The sequence below is a fragment of the Rhinopithecus roxellana genome, chromosome 11 (genome assembly GCF_007565055.1).
Source record: "Rhinopithecus roxellana isolate Shanxi Qingling chromosome 11, ASM756505v1, whole genome shotgun sequence".
NCBI classification, from domain to species: Eukaryota; Metazoa; Chordata; class Mammalia; order Primates; family Cercopithecidae; genus Rhinopithecus; species Rhinopithecus roxellana.
The window spans coordinates 81,600,710-81,625,371 of record NC_044559.1 but is presented as its reverse complement, the minus strand read 5'-3'; the positions used below and the strand labels follow the sequence as shown (position 1 = coordinate 81,625,371).

Sequence of the window (24,662 nt, the reverse complement as noted above, 5' to 3'; positions counted from 1 at the left end):
GAGGATTAGGGTGAGAGGAACCAAACAAATGACTTAGATAAAATCTCCATCCTAATTCCTGTTTGTGCACTGAGAACAAGTTGGAATCTGGCCCAGCTAGGAAGCAGAACTGGTGAGTGCAGTGTTCACATGTGGTCTGCAGCCTCTACTTTTAAAAATCTCAGTGGTTGCTTTTTTAAAAATGCAGATTCCTAGGTTCTGCTTAGTCCCAAAGCTGCTGACTTCAAGAGCAGGCATTTTTAACAAGCATCCCAGCCGGGCGCGCTGACTCACACCTGTAATCCCAGCACTTTGGGAGGCCGAGGTGGGTGGATTACTTAAGGTCAGGAGTTCAAGACCAGCCTGGCCAACACGGTGAAATTCCTTCTCTACTAAAAATACAAAAATTAGCTGGGTGTGGTGGCACATGCTTGTAATCCCAGCTACTCTGGAGGCTGAGACAGGAGAATGTCTTGAACCTGGGATGCAAAGGTTGCAGTGAGCAGAGATCAGATTGAGCCACTGTACTCCATCTTGAGCAACAGAGCAAGACTGTCTCAAAAAACAAGCATCCCTAAGAGATCATTAGGCACAATAAAGTTAGAGACCCCAGGAAAGGACTTTGGAGGCCAACAGGCTCAGATTTGACTCCTGACTCTGCTATTTAAGCAGTGTTCTCTTGGGCCTGTTTATCATTCACACAGCCTCAGTCTAAAATAGGGATATTGGTAATAATACCCTTATAGAGCTATGGTAACAATTAAAATAATGCATATAATGCATATAAAATACAAAGCCTATTGCTTGACTTGTAGTAAGGATAATAAGTCTTAGCTTGATAGCTGCATCTTTAATGTTAGTTTTTTCTTTTTCCTAGAAGTTACTAGATATCCTTTGTCAGTGTCTTCTAGGACTAGTATAAAAGTAGCAACCCTAACACTCTCACCTTCTGTCTTCCCTGAATGAAAGTCTAGCCTGTTCATATTTTTCTCTGTCCCCATACTTTAAAGGTTCGTAGTTGGGTTTATCTTAATTATAATTAACATTTAATTATATTTTTGCAAGTTAGTCCTTAACTGATGTTACTAAATTCAATGCAGTTTGCCTTATTTAGTATTTATGAAATTCCTGACTAGCTTTAGAATGCTCTCTTTTGCTAAAAACGTTATATATATTGGGAGGATATTTTTCTCAGATGATCACATAAGTATCCCTATTGTGGATTTTTAAAGCAGCATTTTCATTTGTGCTCTTTAATTTTTATTTTAACAGTTTCTGTTATAGGACTTAGGAATGGACTAATTTTGTTTTTGTTATCTATCTTTTAGGTTTAATAATGACCCATCTATAGACGTTCTGTTACTTACCACTCACGTTGGTGGCCTGGGACTTAATTTGACAGGCGCTGACACAGTAGTCTTTGTGGAGCATGACTGGAATCCTATGCGAGATCTACAAGCCATGGACCGGGCCCATCGCATTGGGCAGGTAAAAGTCAATTTTACCTCACAGATGTTAACCTGTGCATGAAAATATACTCCCCCAAAAAGATGGGAAACCTTGGTTTAGTTCTTGCTCTGGTGTTAACATACATGTGTTATGATCTTGGACAGATGACTTTTCTGTAGTATCACTTCCTCATGCATTAAATGAGTGCTAGCACTAAGAAAACCTGGATCACTGTTCATCCCTAATATTCTGTGATTGCTACACACATTTTGAGCTCATGTGGCCAGACAAAAATCCAACCCTGATTAGGTAGTAGAAAATAGTACAAGTCTAAAGACACTCTGACTTGTTGGAACCTCAAAGCTTAATATGTATTACAGTTGTTTAACTGTTTTTCTTATCCAGAAACGTGTGGTTAACGTATACCGATTGATAACCAGAGGAACATTGGAAGAAAAAATAATGGGGTTGCAGAAATTCAAGATGAACATAGCGAATACCGTTATTAGCCAAGAGAATTCTAGTTTGCAGAGCATGGGGACTGATCAGCTTCTTGATCTGTTTACTCTTGATAAGGTAAAGAAACAATTTGTTGTATCTTTAATGAGTCACAGGCTTCCTGCGACTGCTAAGTTGAAAGTATTAAAGGAGCAGCAAAATGCATTCACTTTAGTATCCATGAGATCACCATTGGAGGGAATTTTTGGTTCCCAGATAAACTCTGCAGCATACTACGGAATGTGTGAAGTTTTGATTTTTTTTTTTTTTTTCCCATTGATGTCTTCAATGTCTTGCCTCAGGTTTCTTTCCTTAGTCCTTTTCTGCTAAAGCACAGCTTATCACTGGAGTCAGTAAGACTAATGGATGAGAGTTCTTGGCCCTGCCTCCTGTTAACCTTAGGCAGATTATCTCTCTTGAGCTTCTATACCTATTTTACTACATGGTTGTGAGGTAAGATAATATATGTAAGCAGTCAGAAAGGACATCTAGTGGAGATTCTCAATAAATAATAGCCATTATTATTGCAGATGATGGAACTAATACATCAGATAACAATCTATAATCAAAAGGATGCACCACTTGGAAATATTAGTGAGTCTAATATTGTAAAACCAATATAGTTAGATTTAAAGTCCTATATAGGTTCAGAAAATCCACTGCATACTAAGTATAAATTATGGTGTGAAATAGCCTTATATGATGAAATTAAAACTAGCTGTAATAACAGAAGTGTACTTTCAAGTAAGAGAAAATCGTTCTGCCATATTATGTATATGTTAAACCACATTTGAAATATGTCTAGTTTGGGGTGCTACATTTTCAATGGTAACAAATTAGGTCCCCGGTGGCCAGAATGGAGGCAGGTTCTTCAATCATGTCATATTAAGTCAAGATAAAGTTGAAAGAATGAGACATGTTTAACATAGAAAAAAGAAGGCTCAAAGAAACATGCATAGCTGTCTTCAAATAGCTTTTATTCTGTTTGAGGGAATATTCTTATGGGTGACTTTCAGTGAGTAGAACTGGGCTCAGAGGGATGTTTTAGGGAAATGGCCTATTGCCATAAAAGGCACTATTTAGATAATTGGCAGAATTTGAAAACAGACTATATATTGGAACATTTTCATATCGGTGTTAGGTTTCCTTAATCTGATCTTTATATGGTTATGTAAGAGAATATTCTTGTTCTTAGGAATACATGCCGATTCCTCTCAAAGGATAAAAGGACATGATGTCTACAACTTTCTCTCATATTGTTAAGGGAAAAAACTGATATCTAACTATATTTCTGACATCCATATATACATACACATATATAAATGGTGAGAGAGATTGATAAAGCAAATAAGTTCTTTGATATGTTCTTACAATTCTTCCATAATTTTGAAGTTCTTTCCAAATAAGAAACTGACAGATAAATATGTTTGGAGATCATGAATTTCCCCATCACTTAAAGTACTCAATTCTGTTGAATAATTGTAGTATTAGAAACAAGTGTGATTTTAAATAAAAGTACAATTTGTGAAGTTAACCTCTCATTTTATTTTTTTTGCCAATTTTTCTTAAGGATGGCAAAGCAGAAAAAGCTGACACCTCTACTTCTGGGAAAGCAAGTATGAAATCAATTCTTGAAAACCTGAGTGATCTTTGGGATCAAGAACAGTATGATTCAGAGTACAGCCTGGAAAATTTTATGCATTCTCTCAAGTAACTATCAAATATTGTAAATGCAATTGCTGCTAGTTCAGTTACATTTCTGCTGATATTCAGCAAATTTCTAAGTTTATGGTGAACTTTTAACTCAATGTGTAAATAGATCTGGAGAATATTCAGCATAATGCTGGCTCTTGTTTCACTGGGGGAAACAAGTTATTCTCAAATATTTGCACTGTATTAAATTTAAATGTTAATGTGAAATGGTTTAAATTTTACATGCTGAAAAGCTGCAGAGCAGAGGAACCAAACCAGGTTTATTTGTGCTACCAGGAGGTGTTCTTACTGGGAACAGGCCTCCTATCTTTAGTCACTTTGTACAGGATGATATCCATGAGTACTTTAGTGTTTGTGTATGTTTTTTCTTTTAAATAGAACTTGTTTTTATAATTGATTTAAAATAGGGCTTTTTTTCTATAAAAGCCTTAATGAGCCATAATTTTAAGAATATAAGAATAATGACTATGATATTGGTCAGTCTTAGAACATAAAAATGTCAGACAATGAATTTAATCGGGCCCTTGGTGGAAACATTTATATATTTAATGCAGATGCATAGTGTTTTTCAAATCTTTAACATCATTTTTTCAACTTTTAAGATATAATATCAACTATCCTAAATACAGGTAATGGTATATTTAAGGCTACCATAACATCCTATTTAGAGGGTGGTTTTTTTTAATTTATCTAATGGCTACAGTATAGCCAGATTCAAATAACATATGTACTCAATAGGTTTCAATCATATAAATAATATATTTTTTGTAACTATGAACATATACAGTTTTCCAGAAGTAGATTTTACACTGTTTAGAATTCCAACACCTATGGTGGAAAGACTGTTTGTTGTAGTAATGCATGGCTGAAGCATAAAAGGGAGAGATGAGATAATTTCTTTATATACACAAACATACATGAATATGCATATCTATATGCATAGATGTACCTATCCTGCACCCACAAAGGTGCCTGACATTGGCACTAAAATCATGTAGTTATACTGGGCAGCAATAATAATTGGGCATGAGGCTGATTACTCAGTGGTGAGGGTAGGTATATGTAGATAGATGTGCATGTATGTGTTTGTATATATAATTTTATAAGTTTCACACATAAATTAATACATGCCTGTGTGCATACATATGTATGGGATATATTTGTATATATATGTACAGATAATAAACATCCCCAAGGTTTGTGGCTGGCCATACACATAGGCATCAGTTTAACAACCATCAGACCTCAGCTGTACAATAACAGGTGTTTTGTTTAATTAAAATTATACTGTTCTGCAGCATTTAGACATTTGTCACATTTCATTAGCTTTGACAACCATACTATAACATTAAACCTAGCATTCCACAAGAGAATAAATATAAGATTGAAACTCTAAAATATATGCAACTGTGTGTTATTTGTAGGAAATGGTCACTAGAAAGAGCAAAAGATTATTCGGGTGTACAAGTTTTTTTTCATTGTTTAGGATTTTAACTCAAAACTTTATGTAGAAGAACATTTCAGTATATTTGAGTTGAATATTTTTTTATTAACTATTTATTTGCTAGTTCCATAAACCAGCTCTTTAACATAACTCATGGTAATTGATATTTTCTAAGAATAAGTACAGAGCAATATATCATTAAAGGGCTATGAAGGGGCAAAAGAAATCACACCACAAAAATTAGTACTTTTTCCCAATTTGAAATGTCAGAGCTAGAAGTCAGATGTTTAGGCTGTTTAAACTTTCTAAGAGTTTAATAAAAAAGTGTGTATTTCTAGAAGGATGACTAGGAAAATGATGTGTGGTTGCTTCTGAATGGGAAACAGGAGTCAGGGCTGACAGGAAAACTTAGAATGGCTGTAACATTTTAAAAATAATCTTGAGTTGTGAAATAGTAAATCACACATTCCAACTTTTCCATAGAAAGGAAAACACGTAAACAGGTAAGAACTAAGTATTCTCAATTAAATGACCCAGTCATTGTAGTACATCTTAAAAATAATGAAGAGATGTGGAGAATTGAACTGAGTAATGAATGATATTAAAGAACTGTCAATTTTATGGATGTGATGATTTGGTAGTTGTTTTTTTCAATGTATGGGTGTGGGAAATAAAACAAGCCTGATTGATAGAATGTTAACTATTTTAAACTGGGATTTGGGTTCATAGATATCCATTGTACTATTTCCCTTGGTTTTTGTGTGTTTATGATAGGAAATAGCAAACTTAAATACAGATTCAGAGATTATTAGTCTTATCATTTGGGTTTCTTGTAGGAAAATCTTAACATCTGGGGGCCTGGGTATAATTTTTGTTTCATATATACACTCATATATATGCTTATTGTATATGCTTATTTATTCTAGAAACATTTCTCCAAAAAATATTCTAGTGAAAGGGTAAAAGTCTTTGATGTTGGGACTGATTGAACTGGTATAGCATTATTCCTTCTAGATGATTTATATGAACTTATTCAAAAGTAAATATTCCCCTGAAGCTATTTAAGAATGTGATCACTTAGAGACAAAAGTGGAACTCGAACATAATAGAAATTACAGAAAAGTAACAAGCACTCCATCACACATATGTTCTAAATATTTAATCCTAATAGGATCTTCTACCTCCTGCACACCTCCCATGCTGGCACCAGTGGAGTCTAAAGTGAAATTGGGCTGGGCACAGTGGCTTATGCCTATGGGAGGCCAAGGCAGGAGGATCACTTGAGCCCAGGAGTTCAAGACCAACCTGGGCAACATAGCGAGATCCTGTCTCTACAAAAAATAAAAAAATAGCCAGGCACAGTGGCATGCTTTTCTAGTCCCAGCTACTCAGGAAGCTAGCCAAGTTTGAGGTCACAGTGAGTTACAACTTCACCACTGTGCTCTAGCTGGGTGACAGGGCAAGACCCTGTCTCAAAAATAATAATAATGTGAAATTGATTGCAGGTACACCTGTTGTCAGATGCCAGAGGACTCAAGATGAATCAATAAAACAAAAACTTGAGTTATATCAATTAATAGAAAATGTTTCCTATTTATGCACAGCATTTTCTTTTCTTTCTTTTTTTTTTTTTGCGATGGCGTTTCTTGTCACCCAGGCTGGAGTGCAGTGGTGCCATCTTGGCTCACTGCAACTTCTGCCTCCAGGGTTGAAGCCATTCTCCTGCCCCAGCCCTCCCGAGTAGCTGGAACTACAGGTGCCCACCACCACGCCCAACTGATTTTTGTATTTTTAGTAGAGACGGGGTTTTGCCATGTTGGCCAGGCTGGTCTTGAACTCCTGACCTCAGGTGATCCACCCGCCTTGGCCTCCCAAAGTTTTGGGATTACAGGCGTGAGCCACCATGCTCGGCCTATACACAGCACTTTCAACCACCATCTATAAGGAGATACAAAGTGCCTCCTGCTTCAAGAGAGGGTTCCTATGAGTCTATAATAAATTCACTAAAACCAGTGAAGTTCTGTTAAATATAGGGGCTGAGATCCTAATTTCCATGTAGAGACAAGAAAATTAGTCCCCTCCATAAATCTGCAAAGAGATCACGTATTCAAGTAGGAATAGATCCGTGAGCACACACACACAAAGTTATCTATATGAAATCAGAATCCCCGGCCTTTACCATGGGTTTAAGTGTAATGTCTGGGTTTATGCTAAGTGTTTTATACTGTAAGAACCACAAGTCAAGAAAATAAAATCAATTCTGGCACCCCAGCAGAAACAAATACAAAAACTGCCCTCTAGGGAGAGTTTCTAATAGGGTCCCATAGGATTATCATAGAAGGAAAGATAAAGCCTACATACAGGAGGAAAAGTCAGCAGATACAAGTAGAATTAATTAAGAAGTGCAAATAAATCATAAAACAGGAAAATACTATGAGAGATTCGACATTTGAAAACCAATAAATGAGAAATAGTTCTGAATGCATTTTACACACAGTTGAAGAGAGAATTTGTGAACTGGAATGTTGAACAAGAGAATATTGTTAGGAGGTCCAGAAGGAAAGGGAGATCATGGGAACAGAGACAAGTCACTCTTAGGACTATTTTTTATATGCCCCTGCATCTAATCCATCAACAGTTTCTACCATCTCTAGCTACAAAATATATTTCAAATGTCTTCACCTGTCTTCATCTCCACTGCTACCACTGTAGTTCTGTAATACCCTAACTTGTGTTAACGTGGTTGACTCTCTTAGCTGAGAAAGCCTGACGATTCCATTTGGCTCCTTCATTTGCCAAACACATTAAGGGCTCCTTACCCACCCGCTTCCTCAAGGACTTAACTTGTGCAAGCACATCAAAGAGTGCAGTTAACTGATAAGGTACTGTGGCAAGCTATGTCCACAGTTCCCAGGAATTCGCTCTGGTGATAGTACTCTAAAGCCCCCGTGTTTGTGTCTGGCAGATAACACCCAGAGCCCCCACACCTATCACCTTGTGATGAATTTAAAGCCCCTGCACTTGGAACTGTTTGTTTTCCTGTAACCATTTGTCTTTTTAACTTTTTTACCTGTTTCACTTCTGTAAGATTGCTACAGCTCGGGTCTCCCTCCCCTCTCTAAGCCAGAGTATGAAGGAAAATCTAGCCCCTTCTTCGAGGCCGAGAGAATTTTGAGCGCTAGCCATCTCTCGGTCGCTGGCTAATAAAGGACTCCTGAATTGGTCTCAGAGTGTGGCGTTTCTCTGTAACTTGCTTGGTTACAACAGTTCCCACCACCACCTTGCCTCTCCTAGACTACTGTTGTCTTACTGGTCTTCCTACTTGCTGAATCCTCCAGTTTCGTCTTGTCATCCTCAGACCAAATCAGAATTCCTTACTATAAGCCCTACAAGTTGTGGCGCTTGCCCATCCCTCTGACTTTGTCTCCTGTCATATCCAACTATGTTTACCTCCAATCAAGTCAGTATGCCCTCCTTGCTATGCCTCAACACAAAACTACATGTGTTTCCATCTTAGTTTTGATTCTCGTACAGCTGGGTAAATGGTATGTATCATGGGGGAGATGGGGAAGACTGAAAAGGGAGTAAATTGCGGGTGGGTGGAGGTGGAAAGTAGGAGGTCAAGAATTCTGTTTGTTCATGTTAAACTTGAGGTGCCTGTTAGATGTATCAAAGTAAGGATACAGAGTAGGCAGGCAGATACAGGAGTCTGGAACTCAACGGAAAGGTCAAGACTGGAGAGAGAAATTTAGAAGACAGTATTTTAAGGTATGGGTCTGCATGAGAGCTCCTGGGGTTTACTTATATAATGGAATCCTATAGAGCAGTAAGAAGTCAATGAGTAAGAAAACATTGTTGAATCTCAAAACAGCAGTGAGTTTTTAAAAAGTATACTTTGAGTCCATTTAGATGAAGATCAAAAACACAATATTGTTTATGGCTATACAAAAACACAATCACACATTTGGTTATTTCACATTTTAAGAATAAAAATTGTCAGTCATATGAACATTTACTGACTGTTTCCTACTATGTACTAGACACACTGGGAGAAACTCAAAGACCAGTGAGGAAGGAGGATACTGCAGCCAACAGTTGGCATTGTTACATTAGTTTTAGAAAAAGTAGACTTCAGGCAAAAAGTATTACTTGGAGTAAAGAGGGTATCTCCTAAAGATATTCAGGCCCAGACGTGGTGGCTAACACCTGTAATCCCAGCAATTTGGGAGGCCGAGGCCGGCAGAACACCTGAGGTCAGGAGTTTGAGAACGGCCTGGCTGACATGACAAAACCTCATCTCTACTAAAAATACAAAAAAAAAAAAAAAAAATTAGCTGGGCATGGTGCTGCAAACCTGTAGTCCCCAGACAGTTGAGAGGCTGAGACAGGAGAATCACTTGAACCTGGAAGGCGGAGGCTGCAGTAAGCCGAGATCACGCCACTGCACTCCAGCCTGGGCGACAGAGTGAGACTCAGTCTCAGAAACAACAACAACAAAAAAGATACATCCAAAAAAAAAAGATTCGGTTAACCAGGAGAATAAAGCAATTCTAAGTTGATACGCACTTCAAAAACATGAAGCAAACATGGACAAACCCACAAAAAGAAATGGACAAGTCCAAGGTCATAGTGGGATTTTAACACACCTCTCTCAATAAAACAAGAAGAAAACATGCAATAAGATAGAGACAATTTTAGTAGTGAGTAAGTGTGATTTGACTCATACGTATACTCATATATATAGGTGTGTGTATGTGTGTGTGTGTGTGTGTGTATAGAGACAGAAAGAGATACTTTTTTTTTTTTTTTTGAGATGGAGTTTCGCTCTTGTTGCCCAGGCTGGAGTGCAGTGGTGCAATCTTCGCTCACTACTACCTCCACCTCCTGGGTTTAAGTGATTCTCCTGCCTCAGCCTCCCAAGTAGCTGGGATTACAAGAATGCACCACCATGCCTGGCTAATTTTTTGTATTTAGTAGAGATGGGGTTTCACCGTATTGATCAGTCTGGTCTTGAACTCCTGACCTCAGGTGATCCACTTGCCTCAGCCTCCCAGAGTGGTGGGATTACAGATGTGAGCCATTGTGCCCAGCTGAAAGAAACTTAACAACTTCAGCATACAATCTGCATTCTTTGGAAGCTCATGTGGAACATAGACCCAAAGTGACCATTATGCTGAGCCATAACGTCTGGCAAATTTCAAGAAATTGAAATCATACATACTGTCCTCTTTCTCTGCTCCTATTCGACAGTATACCTTAGATCCTAGCCAGTATGGTAACACAGTAAAAATAGGAAGACAATATAGATGAGAAAGCAAGGAAGCTTTCTTTATTCACAAACAACATGACTGGGTGGAAAATCCCAAGAATCTACCAAAAAAAAAAAAAAAAAAAGCTTCTAGAATTAAGTGATTTAGCAAGCAACAAAATCCAGGAAATAGATGAAAGTTTTACAAAATATGTAAAAGGTCTGCTGAAAACTATACAACAGATAAATCAAAAAGACCTTCAAAAATAGATGTACCATGTTCATGGAACACTTAGAAGTGGTTAAGGTAATTTTATTTGTTTTACATCAATTAAAAAAGAGATTGAGAAAACTGCTAACAAAAAGAAAGCTGGGATAGCTCGAAGAATTCATAACAAAATTATTAGCGATAAAGAGGGGCATTGTATAATAAAGGGACCAATTCTCCATGAAAATAACAATTTTTAATGTGTACACACATTCTAATGTGTAACAACAGAGCATCCAAATATGTGAGGTAAAAATGGCTAGAACTGCAAGGAGAAATAAACAAATCTGCTATAATAGTTAGAGGCTTCACACATTTCTCTCAATAACTGACAGATCTAACAGGCAGAAAATCCTAAGGATTTTCTGAACAATAGTCAACAGAAGAGTAAACATACTTCTCAAGCTGACATGGAGCATTGACCAAGGTACACCATATTCTGGGCCATCACACCTCAACAAACTTAAGTATGCTCTTAGACACAATGGGATTAAACTACAAATCAATTAACAGAAAGATAGCTAGATAATCTCCAAATATTTGGGGGTTTAACACATGGGTCAAAGAAGAAATCTCAAGAGAAATTAAAAATATTTTGAAGACAGTGAAAATACAACTTGATGGGATGTGGTAAAAGCACTTAAGAGAAATTTATAGCATTGAAGGCAGTTAGTAATGAAGAAAGATCTAAAATCTAAGCTTTCACTTTAGGAAATTAGAGAAAGAAGAGTAATAAACTAATGCAAACGGGAGAAAAATAAAAATTAGAGCACAAAAAATCATTGAAAATAGGAAAAAGAAAAATCAATAAACAATAAATCTCTGACCAGGCTAACAAAGAAAAAAGAGAGAAGACATTGCTCATATCAGAGAGGCCATCCCTATTGAGAACACGGGCATTAAAAAGATAATAAAGGAATATGATTAACAGCTCTGCCCACAAACTTGGTAACATGAAACGGATCAGTTCCTTGAAAGGCGCAATCTACTAAAATCCACACAAGGAGAAATAGATAATCTGAATAGGCCCATATCTACTAAAGAAATTGAATCAATAGTTTTCTGAAACAGAAAACTCCAGACTGAGATGTTTTTACTGATGAATTCTACCAAGTATCTAAAGAAGAAATGATATCAATTCTCTATAGTGTCTTCCAGAAGGTAGACGCCAAAGGAATTCTTCCCCTGCTCATTGTATGAGGACAGCAATACAGAAGCATCTCCCTCACCACCAATCCATGGTTGCTCTTTTCTTTTCTTTCTTTCTTTCTTTTTTTTTTTTTTTTTTTTTTTTTTTTTGAGACAGAGTCTCACTCTGTCGCCCAGGCTGGAGTGCAGTGGCACAATCTTGGCTCACTGCAACCTCCACCTCCTGGGTTCAAGTGTTTCTCCTGCCTCAGCCCCCCAAGTACCTGGGATTACAGGTGTGCACCCACCATGCCTGGCTAATTTTTGTATTTTGTAATTTTGTATTTTTAATTTTTGAAGTGACAGGGTTTCACCATGTCAGCCAGGCTGGTCTCGAACTCCTGACCTCAGGTGACCCACCTGCCTTGGTCTCCCAAAGCACTGGGTTTACAGGCATGAGCCACCGTTCCTGGCCTCCTCTTGTTCAGTTACCTGTGGTCAATTGTGGTCTGAAAGTATTAAATAGAAAGTTGCAGAAATAAACAATTTGTAAGTTTAAGCATCATGCTGGGTAACATCATGAAATCTCTTGCCATTCTGCTCCATTTCACCTGGGTGTGAATAATCTTGTCTAGCATATTCATACCCTGTATACATTACCACCCATAGTCACTGATACTGTCTGCTCCTGACATCCAGCCATCAACATCATTACAGCTTGATGATCCAGGATCACCTGAAGCAAATGATCCCCCTGAGGTATTAATATCATCACGTCAAAGTGGCCTAAGGGTACCTCACAATGCCTGCACCATTCACCTCACTTCCCCTCGTTGAATTTTATCATTGCATCATCACAAGAAGGGTGGGGTATGGCAAAAAAGATAGAGAGACCACATTTGCATAACAATTACTCTATTTTATCAGTGGTGGTTGTTAAGTTCTTACTGTGCCTAATTAAACTTTAAACTTTATCATAGGCGTGTATATATAGGAGAAAACATAGTATATACAGGCTTCAGTAATATGTGGTTTCAGGCATCCACTGGGGGGTTTGAAACATGTTCACCACCGATAAGGTGGGGGCTGTTGTGGACTACTGTACTCTAATATAAAACCAGATAAAGACATTACAAGGGCCGGGCACGGTGGCTCAAGCCTGTAATCCCAGCACTTTGGGAGGCCGAGACGGACGGATCACGAGGTCAGGAGATCGAGACCATCCTGACTAACACGGTGAAACCCCGTCTCTACTAAAAAATACAAAAAACTAGCCGGGCGAGGTGGCGGGGCCTGTAGTCCCAGCTACCCGGGAGGCTGAGGCAGGAGAATGGCGTGAACCCGGGAGGCGGAGCTTGCAGTGAGCTGAGATCCGGCCACAGCACTCCAGCCTGGGTGACAGAGCGAGACTCCGTCTCAAAAAAAAAAAAAAAAAAAAAAAAAAAAGACATTACAAGAAAGAAAAACTATGCACCAATATCTCTCATGAACATAAATGCAAAAATCCTTGCTATAGAACTTCTAGAAAATAACATACAAGAAAATCTAGATGACCTAGGATTTAGTGATGACTTTTTAGATACAACACCAAAGACACCATCTGTGAAAGAAAATAACTATTAAGTGAAAGATGCTAGGCCAGGCGCCATGACTCACGTCTTTAATCCCAGCACTTTAGGAGGCCAAGGCAGGCAGATCACTTGAGGTCAGGAGTTCAAGACCAACCTGGCTAACATGGCAAAACCCGATCTCTACAAAGTAAAAAATAAAAAATCAGCCAAGCATGGAGGCGCATGCCTATAGTCCCAGCTACTCGGGAGGCAGAGGTTGCTGTGAGCCATGATGGTGCCACTGCACTCCAGCCTGGGTGACAGAGCAAGACTCCACCTCAAAAAAAAAAAAGAAAGATGCTGTCGATAGAATGAGAAGACAAGCCACAAACAGAAAACTATCTGTAAAACACATAAAGGACTTGTATTCAAATTTTGCAAAAAAAAAAAAAAAAAAAAAAAACCTCTTAAAACTCAACTAAAGAAAACTATTAACCCAATTAAAAAATTGGCAGTAGGTCTGAACAGACACCTCACCCAATAAGATACACAGATGGCAAATAAGCATGTGAAAAGATGCTGTATGTCATATATCATTAAGGAATTGCAAATTAAAACCACCAGATACCACTAAACACCTCTCAGAACAGTGAAAATGCAAAACACAATACCAAATGCTGAAAAGGATACAGAGCAACTGGAACCCATTGCTGGTGGAAATGCAAAATGGTACAACCACTTTGGAAGAGTTTGGCAGTTTCCTACAAAGCAATACAAGGTCTTACTATACAGTCAAGCACTCATACTCATAAATATTTACCCAAATGAATTGAAAACTTATGTCCACACAAAATCCTGCACATGGATATTTATTTTGTCAGAGCAGAAGAAACACACAAAATCCTGCACATGGATATTTGTCAGAGCAGAAGAACTTGAGCACATGGCTATTTATAGCAGCTTTATTCATAATCGCACCAAACAGGAAGCAACCAAGATGTCCTTCAGTAGGTAAATGGATTTTTTAAAAAGGTACATTCATACAATGAAATATTATACAGTGATTAAAAAGAAATGAGTAATGAATCCAGGAAAACACATGGAGGAACCCGACATGCATCTGCTGCATGAAAGAAGCCAGTTTGAAAAGGCTACATATTGTGTGATTCCAACTACATGACATTTTGGAAAAGGCTAAAACTATAGTGACAGTCAAAAGTCCAGGGGTCTAGAAGAGAGAGAAGGGATGAAGGGCTAGAACACATGGGGTTTTCAGGGCAGTTAAATTCTTCTGTGTGACACTGTATAATGGTGGTTAAATTATGCATTTGTCAAAACACAACAATGTACAGCACAAAGAGTGAACCCTAATGTAAACTGTGGATGTTAATAATAACATATCCATATGAAACAATTGCTGATTCTTAAAAATGTACCACATTTTAGCTGTTACTTTTCCAAGCACAGCTACGTTAAAAAAAAAAAAAAAAAAAAAAAAAAAAAAAAAAAAAAAAAAAAAAACAAAGAAAGACCACACTAATGGAAGAAGATGTTAATAATAGGAGAAACTGGGGGAAGGATGCTGAGAAGCTCTAGGGGAACTCTGTACTATCTGATCAATTTTCTGTACCATTTGAGCAATTTTAAATTGCTCTGTAAAGCAACTTAAGAATAGCCGTAAAGCACTCCTCAGCAAATGTAAAAGAGCAGAAATAACAAACTGTCTCTCAGACCGCAGTGCAATCAAACTAGAACTCAGGATTAAGAAACTCACTCAAAACTGCAAAACTACATGGAAACTGAACAACCTGCTCCCGAATGACTACTGGGTACATGACGAAATGAAGGCAAAAATAAAGATGTTCTTTGAAACCAATGACAACAAAGACACAACATACCAGAATCTTTGGGACACATTTAAAGCAATGTGTAGAGGGAAATTTACAGCACTAAGTGCCCACAAGAGAAAGCAGGAAAGATCTAAAATTGACACCCTAACATCACAAAAGAACTAGAGAAGCAAGAGCATACGCATTCAAAAGCTAGCAGAAGGCAAGAAATAACTAAGATCAGAGCAGAAATGAAGGAGATAGAGACAAAAAACCCTTCAAAAAATCAATGAATCCAGGAGCGGGTTTTTTGGAAAGATCAACAAAATTGATAGACTGTTAACAAGAGTAATAAAGAAGAGAGAAGAACCAAATAGACACAATAAAAAATGATAAAGGGGACATCACCACCGACCCCACAGAAATACATACTACCATCAGAGAATACTATAAACACCTCTACGCAAATAAGCTAGAAAATCTAGAAGAAATGGATAAATTCCTGGACACATACACCCTCCCAAGATTAACCAGGAAGAAGTTGAATCCCTGAATAGATCAATAACAGTCTCTGAAATTGAGGCAATAATTAATAGCCTACCAACCAAAAAAACTTCAGGACCAGATGGATTCACAGCCGAATTCTACCAGAGGTACGAGGAGGAGCTGGTACCATTCCTTCTGAAACTATTCCAATCAATAGAAAAAGAGGGAATCCTCCCTAACTCATTTTATGAGTCCAGCATCATTCTGATACCAAAGCCTGGCAGAGACACAACAAAAAAAGAGAATTTTAGACCAATATCCCTGATGAACATTGGTGCAAAAATCCTCAATAAAATACTGGCAAACCAAATCCAGCAGCACATCAAAAAAGCTTATCCACCATGATCAAGTGGGCTTCATCCCTGGGATGCAAGGCTGGTTCAACATACACAGATCAATAAACATAATTCAGCATATAAACAGAATCAAAGACAAAAACCACATGATTATCTCAATAGATGCAGAAAAGGCCTTTGACAAAATTCAACAGCCCTTCATGCTAAAAACTCTCAATAAACTAGGTATTGATGGGACGTATCTCAAAATAGTAAGAGCTATTTATGACAAACCCACAGCCAATATCATACTGAATGGGCAAAAACTGGAAGCTTACCCTTTGAAAACTGGCACAAGACAGGGATGCCCTCTCTCACCACTCCTATTCAACATAGTGTTGGAAGTTCTGGCCAGGGCAATCAGGCAGGAAAAAGAAATAAAGGGTATTCAATTAGGAAAAGAGGAAGTCAAATTGTCCCTGTTTGCAGATAACATGATTGTATATTTAGAAAACCCCATTGTCTCAGCCCAAAATCTCCTTAAGCTGATAAGCAACTTCAGCAAAGTCTCAGGATACAAAATCAATGTGCAAAAATCACAAGCATTCTTATACACCAATAACAGACAGAGAGCCAAATCATGAGTGAACTCCCATTCACAATTGCTTCAAAGAGAATAAAATACCTAGGAATCCAGCTTACAAGGGATGTGAAGGAGCTCTTCAAGGAGAACTACAAACCACTGCTCAATGAAATAAAAGAGGACACAAACAAATGGAAGAATGTTCCATGCTTATGGATAGGAAGAATCAATACTGTGAAAATGGCCATACTGCCCAAGGTAATTTATAGATTCAATGCCATCCCCATCAAGCTAACAATGACTTTCCTCACAGAATTGGAAAAAAACTACTTTAAAGTTCACATGGAACCAAAAAAGAGCCTGCATTGCCAAGACAATCCTTAGCCAAAAGAACAAAGCTGGAGGCATCACGCTACCGGACTTCAAACTGTACTACAAGGCTACAGTAACCAAAACAGCATGGTACTGGTACCAAAACAGAGATATAGACCAGTGGAACAGAACAGAGCCCTCAGAAATAATACCACACATCTACAACTATCTGATCTTTGACAAACCTGACAAAAGAAATGGGGAAAGGATTCCCTATTTAATAAATGGTGCTGGGAAAACTGGCTAACCATATGTAGAAAGCTGAAACTGGATCCCTTCCTTACACCTTAAACAAAAAGTAATTCAAGATGGATTAAAGACTTAAATGTTAGACCTAAAACCATAAAAACCCTAGAAGAAAACCTAGGCAGTACCATTCAGGACATAGGCATGGGCAAGGACTCCATGTCTGTAACACCAAAAGCAATGGCAACAAAAGTCAAAATTTACAAATGAGATCTAACTAAACTAAAGAGCTTCTGGAAAGCAAAAGGCAGTACCATCAGAGTGAAAAGGCAACCTACAGAATGGGAGAAAATTTTTACAATCTACTCATCTGACAAAGGGCTAATATCCAGACTCTACAAATGGAACTCAAACAAATTTACAAGAAAAAAACAAACAAACCCATCAAAAAGTGGGCGAAGGATATGAACAGACACTTCTCAAAAGAAGACATTTTATGCAGCCAACAGACACGTGAAAAAATGCTCATTATCACTGGCCATCAGAGAAACGCAAACCAAAACCACAATGAGATACCATCTCACACCAGTTAGAATGACAATCATTAAAAAGTCAGGAAACAATGGGTGCTGGAGAGGATGTGGAGAAATAGAAATGCTTTACGCTGTTGGTGGGACTGTAAACTACTTCAAACATTGTGGAAGACAGTGTGGGGATTCCTCAAGGATATAGAACTAGGAATACCATTTGACCCAGCCATCCCATACCCAAAGGATTATAAATCATGCTGCCATAAAGACACATGTACACATATGTTTATTGCGGCACTATTCACAATAGCAAAGACTTGGAACCAACCCACATGTCCATCAATGATAGGCTGGATTCAGAAAATGTGGCACATATACACCATGGAATACTATGCAGCCATAAAAAAGGATGAGTTCATGTCCTTTGTAGGGACATGGATGAAGCTGGAAACCATCATTCTCAGCCAGCTATCTCAAGGACACAAAACCAAACACCGCATGTTCTCCCTCATAGGTGGGAATTGAACAATGAGAACACTTGGACACAGGAAGGGGAACATCACACACCGGGGCCTGTTGTGGGGGAGGGGGAGGGGGGAGGGATAGTTTTGGGAGATATACCTAATGTAAATGATGAGTTAATGGGTGCAGCACACCAACATGGCACATGTGTACATATGTAACAAACCTGCATGTTGTGCACATGTATCCTAGAACTTAAAAGTATTAAAAAAAGAAAAAAAGAATAGCCACAGGGGCCGGATGCGGTGGCTCACACCTGTAATCCCAGCACTTTGGGAGGCTGAAGCACATGGGTCACTTGAGGCCAGGAGTTCGAGACCAGCCTAGCCAACTCGGTGAAACCCTGTCTCTATTAAAAATAGAAAAAATTAGCTAGGTGTTGTGGCACAGACCTGTAATCCCAGCTACTGGGGAGGCTGGGGTGGGAGAATCATTTGAACCTGGGAGGTGAGGTTGCAGTGAGCCAAGATGATGCCACTGCACTTCAACCTGAGTGACAGAGTCTCAAAAAAAAAAAAAAAAAAATAGCCACATGATAAAAACAATCCAGTCAGAAAATAGACAGATAGATACAGAGACATTTCACTGAAGAGGATATAAAAAAGGGCAGATATGCACATGAAAAAATGTTCTACATTATTAGCCATTAGGGAAATACAAGTTAAAACCACATTGGGATATTACTACACAACTATCAGAATGACCAAAATAAAAAGTAGTGACAATACCAAATCATGAGGATTCAGAGGAACTGCATCACTCATATTTTGGTGGATATGTGAAATGGTACATTTGCTCTAGAAAAAACATTGTACTTTCTTAAACTTAAGACTACCATATGACCCCGCAGTTGCCCTCCTCGGCATTTATCCCAGAAAAAAATGAAGAGATATTCACTCAACCACCTGTACATGACAGTTTATAGCAGCTTTATTTAATAGCCCAAAACTAGAAACAATCCAAATGTCCTTCAACAAGTAAATCGTTAAACAAACTGGTGCATCCATACCACAGACTACCACTTGACAATAAAAAAGGGATGAACTATTGATACATACAAATGGGATGAATCTCCAGATAATTATGCCAAAAAATGAAAGTCCCAAAAGGTTATATATTGCTATTTCCTTTTATATAATATTTTTGAAATAAGGAAGTTACAGAACTGGAGAACAGATTAGTGGTTGCCAGGGATAAAGAAGGGTGGAATGGGAAGGAAGTGGTTGTGACTATAAAAGGGAAACCTCAGTGTTCCTTGTGGTGATGAAAATGATCTGTATCTTTACTGGATCCATGTTCATATTCTGCGAGGTTTTAGAAGGAAACTGGGTAAAGAATACATGGGATTGCTCTTATTTCTTACAACTATATATGAATCTATTTCAAAATTAATGTTTAATATTATTTCAAAATCAATGTTTAATCAGACTATAATGTAGAAGTGGGGCCCATAGATCTTGGATGTTAAATAAGGCTGTATAGGCCGGGCACAGTAGCTCACGCCTGTAATCCTAGCACTTTGGGAGGCCGAGGCGGGTGGATCACATGAGGTCAGGAGTTCAAGACCAACCTGACCAACATAGTGAAACCCCGTCTCTACTAAAAATAAAAAATTAGCCAAGCATGGTGGCGGGCACCTAAAATCCCAGCTACTCGGGAGTCTGAGGCAGGAGAATGGCTTGAACCTTGGCGGGGGGCGGGCGGGGGGCAGGTAGTGGAGGTTGCAGTGAGCCGAGATCACACCACTGCACTCCATCCTGAGCAAAAGAGCGAGACTCCGTCTCAAAAAAAAAGAAAAAAGCTGTATAGGCGAATCAGTGTATGTACTGCGAGCGTCCTTAGCTTTCAGCGTTTGATGCTCACTGCTCAACAATCAATTGCAGAGACTAATGGATGAAATTTTTCACTTTATTTCTCTACTCCATGCCTTCTCCCAGATTGTCTAAAATTTTTTTTTTTTTTTTTTTTTTTTTTTTTTTTTTCAAAAACTCCTCTAGGATGTTGGTAGGCTTAAGGAAGAACAGAAAGGAACCTGAAGGCGGGGAGAGAAGAAAACTGGGGGCAAGGAAATTGAAGTCTGGGTGACTGGGAAAATAGGCCAGCCTGGGTGGGCAGCTGGTGGCAATGACAAGCCAGAAAGGAAATCTGGTTTTCAAGAGTGTAAAAAGTGAATTATATGGAGGTTGCTTGGAAGAAAATTCCATTTTGTCCAATATCTGCTTTTAACTTTCACAGGGCTCCTGTTTTCTTGTTTTGTTTTAGTGCTCCATTGAAACTTACAGACAAGTACACAGATCATAGTGTACAACTCAATGAATATTCACAAAGTGAACACACTTTGTATCCAACACCCAAATCAAGAAATTCACCAGCACTGCAAGCCCCCTTGCAGTTACTCCTTTGCATATTTATATAAATGGAATCATATACTGTGTACTCTTCTGGGGGTGGCTTATTTTGACCAGCATTAAATGTGTGAGATCTTTCTGTAACGTGGCATGTTGTAGGTCTTCATTCTCCCTGTTGGGTAGGATTCCATATGTGGATATGCTACAATGTATCTGTTCTAATACTGTAGGCCATTTGGATGGCATTCAGTTTGGGGCTGTATAAATACTGCTGCTGTGATTATTCTTGTACATGTCTTTTGAACGTACACATATTTTTGGTGGGCATACGCCAATGAGTGAAAAAGTAGGTCACAGGATATAGACAAATTCAGTTTTTATAAACCTCTTCCAAAATGGCTACACCATGCCATAGTTTGAATGTGTACCCGCAGAAGTTCCTGTGTTGGAAACCTAATCCCCAGTGCAACAGTGTTGGGAGATGGGAGCTAAGAGGTGATGAGGTTGTGAGGGCAGAGCCCTCATAAAGGGATCCGTGTTGTTATCTAGAGAGTGGCTTAGTTATCATGATAGTGGGTTGTTATAAAGCAAGTCTGGCCCCTGGTGCGTCTCCCTGTCTGGAGTGCTCAGTTGCTCTTCTGCCACGTTATGACACAGCAAGAAGGCCATGCTCTTGGATTTTTCCACCCCAGAACAGTGAGAAACAAATTTCTTTATAAATTACCCAGTCTCTGGTATTGTTATAGCAGCAGAAAATGGACTAAACATATCACCTTCCACTTTTACCAGTACTTATTTAGATTCTCCCTACCACGTGGCATTTTGTGTCTTTTAAATTTTAGTCATTCTAGTGGGGGATGTACTGGAGTTGCACTTTGGTTTATTTATTTATTTAGAGACAAGAGTTTTGCTCTTGTTGCCCAGGCTGGAGTGCAATGGTGCGATCTCGGCTCACTGCAACCTCCACTTCCCGGGTTCAAGTGATTCTTGTGCCTCAGCCTCCCAAGTAGCTGGGATTACAGGCATGTGCCACAAGACCCAGCTAATTTTTTTGTATTTTTAGTAGAGATGGGGTTTCATCATGTTGGTCAGGCTGGTCTCAAACTCCTGACCTTAGGTGATCTGCCCACCTCTGCCTCCCAAAGTGCTGGGATTATAGGCGGGAGCCACCACGCCCAGCTGCACTTTGGTTTTAATAAGTAATGAAATTGAGCAAAATGACCCTGTCCTTTAATAAAGAGACCAGGTGCACAACTCATCACCTTAGGGACTAAGACGTGCCAAGGGAGTTTTTCTTCCACTTACAAAGGGAGTCATTTGGTTTAGGCCTGCACTGAAGCTGACAAGTTGAATGTTTCCCTTAAGCTTAACAGTTGAGACCAGGTGTGGTGGCTCACACCTGTAATCCCAGCACTTTGGGAAGCGGAGGTGGGTGAATCACCTGAGGTCAGAAGTTCGAGGCCAGCCTGGCCAACATGGTGAAACCCTGTCTCTACTAAAAATACAAAAACTAGCTGGGTGTGGTGATGGGCGCCTGTAGTCCCAGTGACTCAGGAGGCTGAGGCAGGAGAATCGCTTGAACCCTGGAGGTGGAGGTTGCAGTGAGTCAAGGTTATACCACTGCACTCCAGCCTCTAGCCTGGGCAACAGAGTGAGACTCCATCTCAAAAAAAAAAAAAAAAACAGGCCGGGCGCGGTGGCTCAAGCCTGTAATCCCAGCACTTTGGGAGGCCGAGACGGGCGGATCACGAGGTCAGGAGATCGAGACCATTCTGGCTAACATGGTGAAACCCCGTCTCTACTAAAAATACAAAAAACTAGCCGGGCGAGGTGGCGGGCGCCTGTAGTCCCAGCTACTTGGGAGGCTGAGGCAGGAGAATGGCGTGAACCCGGGAGGCGGAGCTTGCAGTGAGCTGAGATCCGGCCACTGCACTCCAGCCTGGGCGGCAGAGCGAGACTCCGTCTCAAAAACAAACAAACAAACAAAAAAATTTAACAGCTGAGCCCAAACCAGCTTAACCAAAGGTTTGACCAATAACAGCAAAGAAGAAAATGACGGGCCAGAATTAAATGTTGAGATGAGAGCTTTTGCAGTTACAGCAAAGTCCTCTTTATCTAAATACAAATAATGTCCAAACTTCAATTTTATTCCCTTCATACTACTACGTAATGGGACTGAATACAGATAAATTTCAATTACATTTCAGTGACCAGCAACACTCCAGCCTGTGAAGACCCACTTGGAACCCAAGACTTGATATAAAGATGATGATGATGATTAAGATGGAGTTTAAGCTCTTGTTGCCCAGGCTGGAGTGCAATGGCACCATCTCGGCTCACCGCAACCTCCGCCTTCCGGATTCAAGCGATTCTCCTTTCTCAGCCTCCCAAGTAGCTGGGATTACAGGCACTCACCACCACGCCCGGCTAATTTTGTATTTTTAGTAGAGACGGGGTTTCACCATGTTGGTCAGGCTGATCTCGAACCCCCGACCTCAAGTGATCACCCACCTCGGCCTCCCAAAGTGCTGGGATTACAGGCGTGAGCCACAGCACAGGCCAAAGATTATTTTAAACTAAAGATGTTTGAGATTCAACAGATGCAAAAGTGAGCTTTTTCAGAGCTTCCTTTATGTGACAAAAGGCAGAAACTTCTGAGAGTGAAGCTGCCGTAAATCCCCTCCCAGGGAGCTTTAGTGGGTATGAAAAGGGATGGAGACCATTGGCACCTACATAAACAAACACCGCTGGAAACTTTCCTATCTCCTAAAACTCATTTGTCTTTCCTAAAGAAACCACTTGATCTTCCCATAGATGCCCTTTTCTATGAGAGAGCTCCCCCTCTTTCCCTTATTGTTGGTTATATAAACCCCATCTCTAATTTTGGAGGAAGCCACTTTTGTGCACTTCCATGTGCGTATGGATAAACTTTTTCTTTTGTTAATTTTTCATCAGTAGACCCTGGATCAAACCTAGCTGATAGAGGAAAGAGTTTTTCCTCCTGACAATCCTTTGAATGGCAGTAGGACCCACCAATTTGGGCTTTCCTCATCCCATTACTTTCCTCACTCTGTTAATCAATACCCTTTGTAGAACAGTTCTCGTTAGTTTTAATATCATATATTTGATTTAAAGTTTGACTCCAGCGTGGGAATGCTTATGTGAATATTGCTTCACACACGTGCGCCAAAGGTCTAGTGAAACATCACCACGCCCTAGTGTTAAAGTTTAATGTCCATCCGCGCTGCTGGTGATGAGTTTTCCTTCTGGTAAAGCCAGGACCTTAGACATAACCTCTGGCCGCCTCATGGGGCCTGTCCCGCACAGCCATGCAATTAGCAAGCGGGGCTGCTGCAGACCTCAGGCACAGGGAACGCCAGGACTAGCGACTGATTTTCCCCGCTAGTAACGTGTTTTTTTTTTGTTTTTTTGTTTTTTTGTTTTTTTTTTAATCGGGACAAATGTGTGCTCCTAGTCAGACCGGCCCTTTGAAAGTAGAATTTCAATTATGGCCTTAATGTATGTTGTTATTTCTTTTTTTTTTTTTTTTTTTTTTTTTTTTTTTTTTTTGAGACGGAGTCTCGCTCTGTCGCCCAGGCTGGAGTGCAGTGGCCGGATCTCAGCTCACTGCAAGCTCCGCCTCCCGGGTTTACGCCATTCTCCTGCCTCAGCCTCCCAAGTAGCTGGGACTACAGGCACCCGCCAACTCGCCCGGCTAGTTTTTTGTATTTTTTAGTAGAGACGGGGTTTCGCCGTGTTAGCCAGGATGGTCTCGATCTCCTGACCTCGCGATCCACCCATCTCGGCCTCCCAAAGTGCTGGGATTACAGGCTTGAGCCACCGCGCCCGGCCGTATGTTGTTATTTCTAATAAAAGCAGACTTAAAAGGGACTCAAACACATTTTTCTCCCCATTTGGGTCAGGGGAGGGGGACCAAAGGGCACGAGAGCTCCAAACGTTCCATCCGATCCCAGCGGAACAGGAGCTGAGCCTCCTGATTCCCCTTGGTGAATAGTGGGGCATCTGCTCGCTGCCAGGTGAAAGCTCGTGCTGAATAGAGCAACGTGCAAAGCTGAGCCTCGCGCAGAGCCGGGAGCGACCTCCCAGGGTGGGCCCTGAGCTGCCCTTCAGGCCCGGTGGCACGGAGGGGCGCGATCCAGCGGCGCGGGTGAGCTTACCTGCAGGGGCTGCGGC

General features: G+C 39.9%; 1 protein-coding gene across 3 annotated transcripts in view; it reads left to right on the top strand.

Moving 5' to 3' along the window:
• The window catches only part of BTAF1 (B-TFIID TATA-box binding protein associated factor 1), a 105,633-nt gene extending 99,931 nt beyond the window's left edge, over nucleotides 1-5,702 (top strand). For 2 of the 3 annotated variants that reach the window (XM_010381315.2, XM_030940653.1), the window contains exons 36-38: nucleotides 1,308-1,467; nucleotides 1,834-2,004; nucleotides 3,497-5,031. In XM_010381315.2, coding sequence (XP_010379617.1) covers nucleotides 1,308-1,467; nucleotides 1,834-2,004; nucleotides 3,497-3,640 — 475 coding nt within the window. In that variant the 3' untranslated portion in view covers nucleotides 3,641-5,031. Of the gene's footprint in view, nucleotides 1-1,307; nucleotides 1,468-1,833; nucleotides 2,005-3,496 lie in introns of all 3 variants that reach the window. The other variant, XM_010381313.2, reaches the window with a different exon arrangement.
• The last annotated feature ends 18,960 nt before the right edge of the window (nucleotides 5,703-24,662 follow it).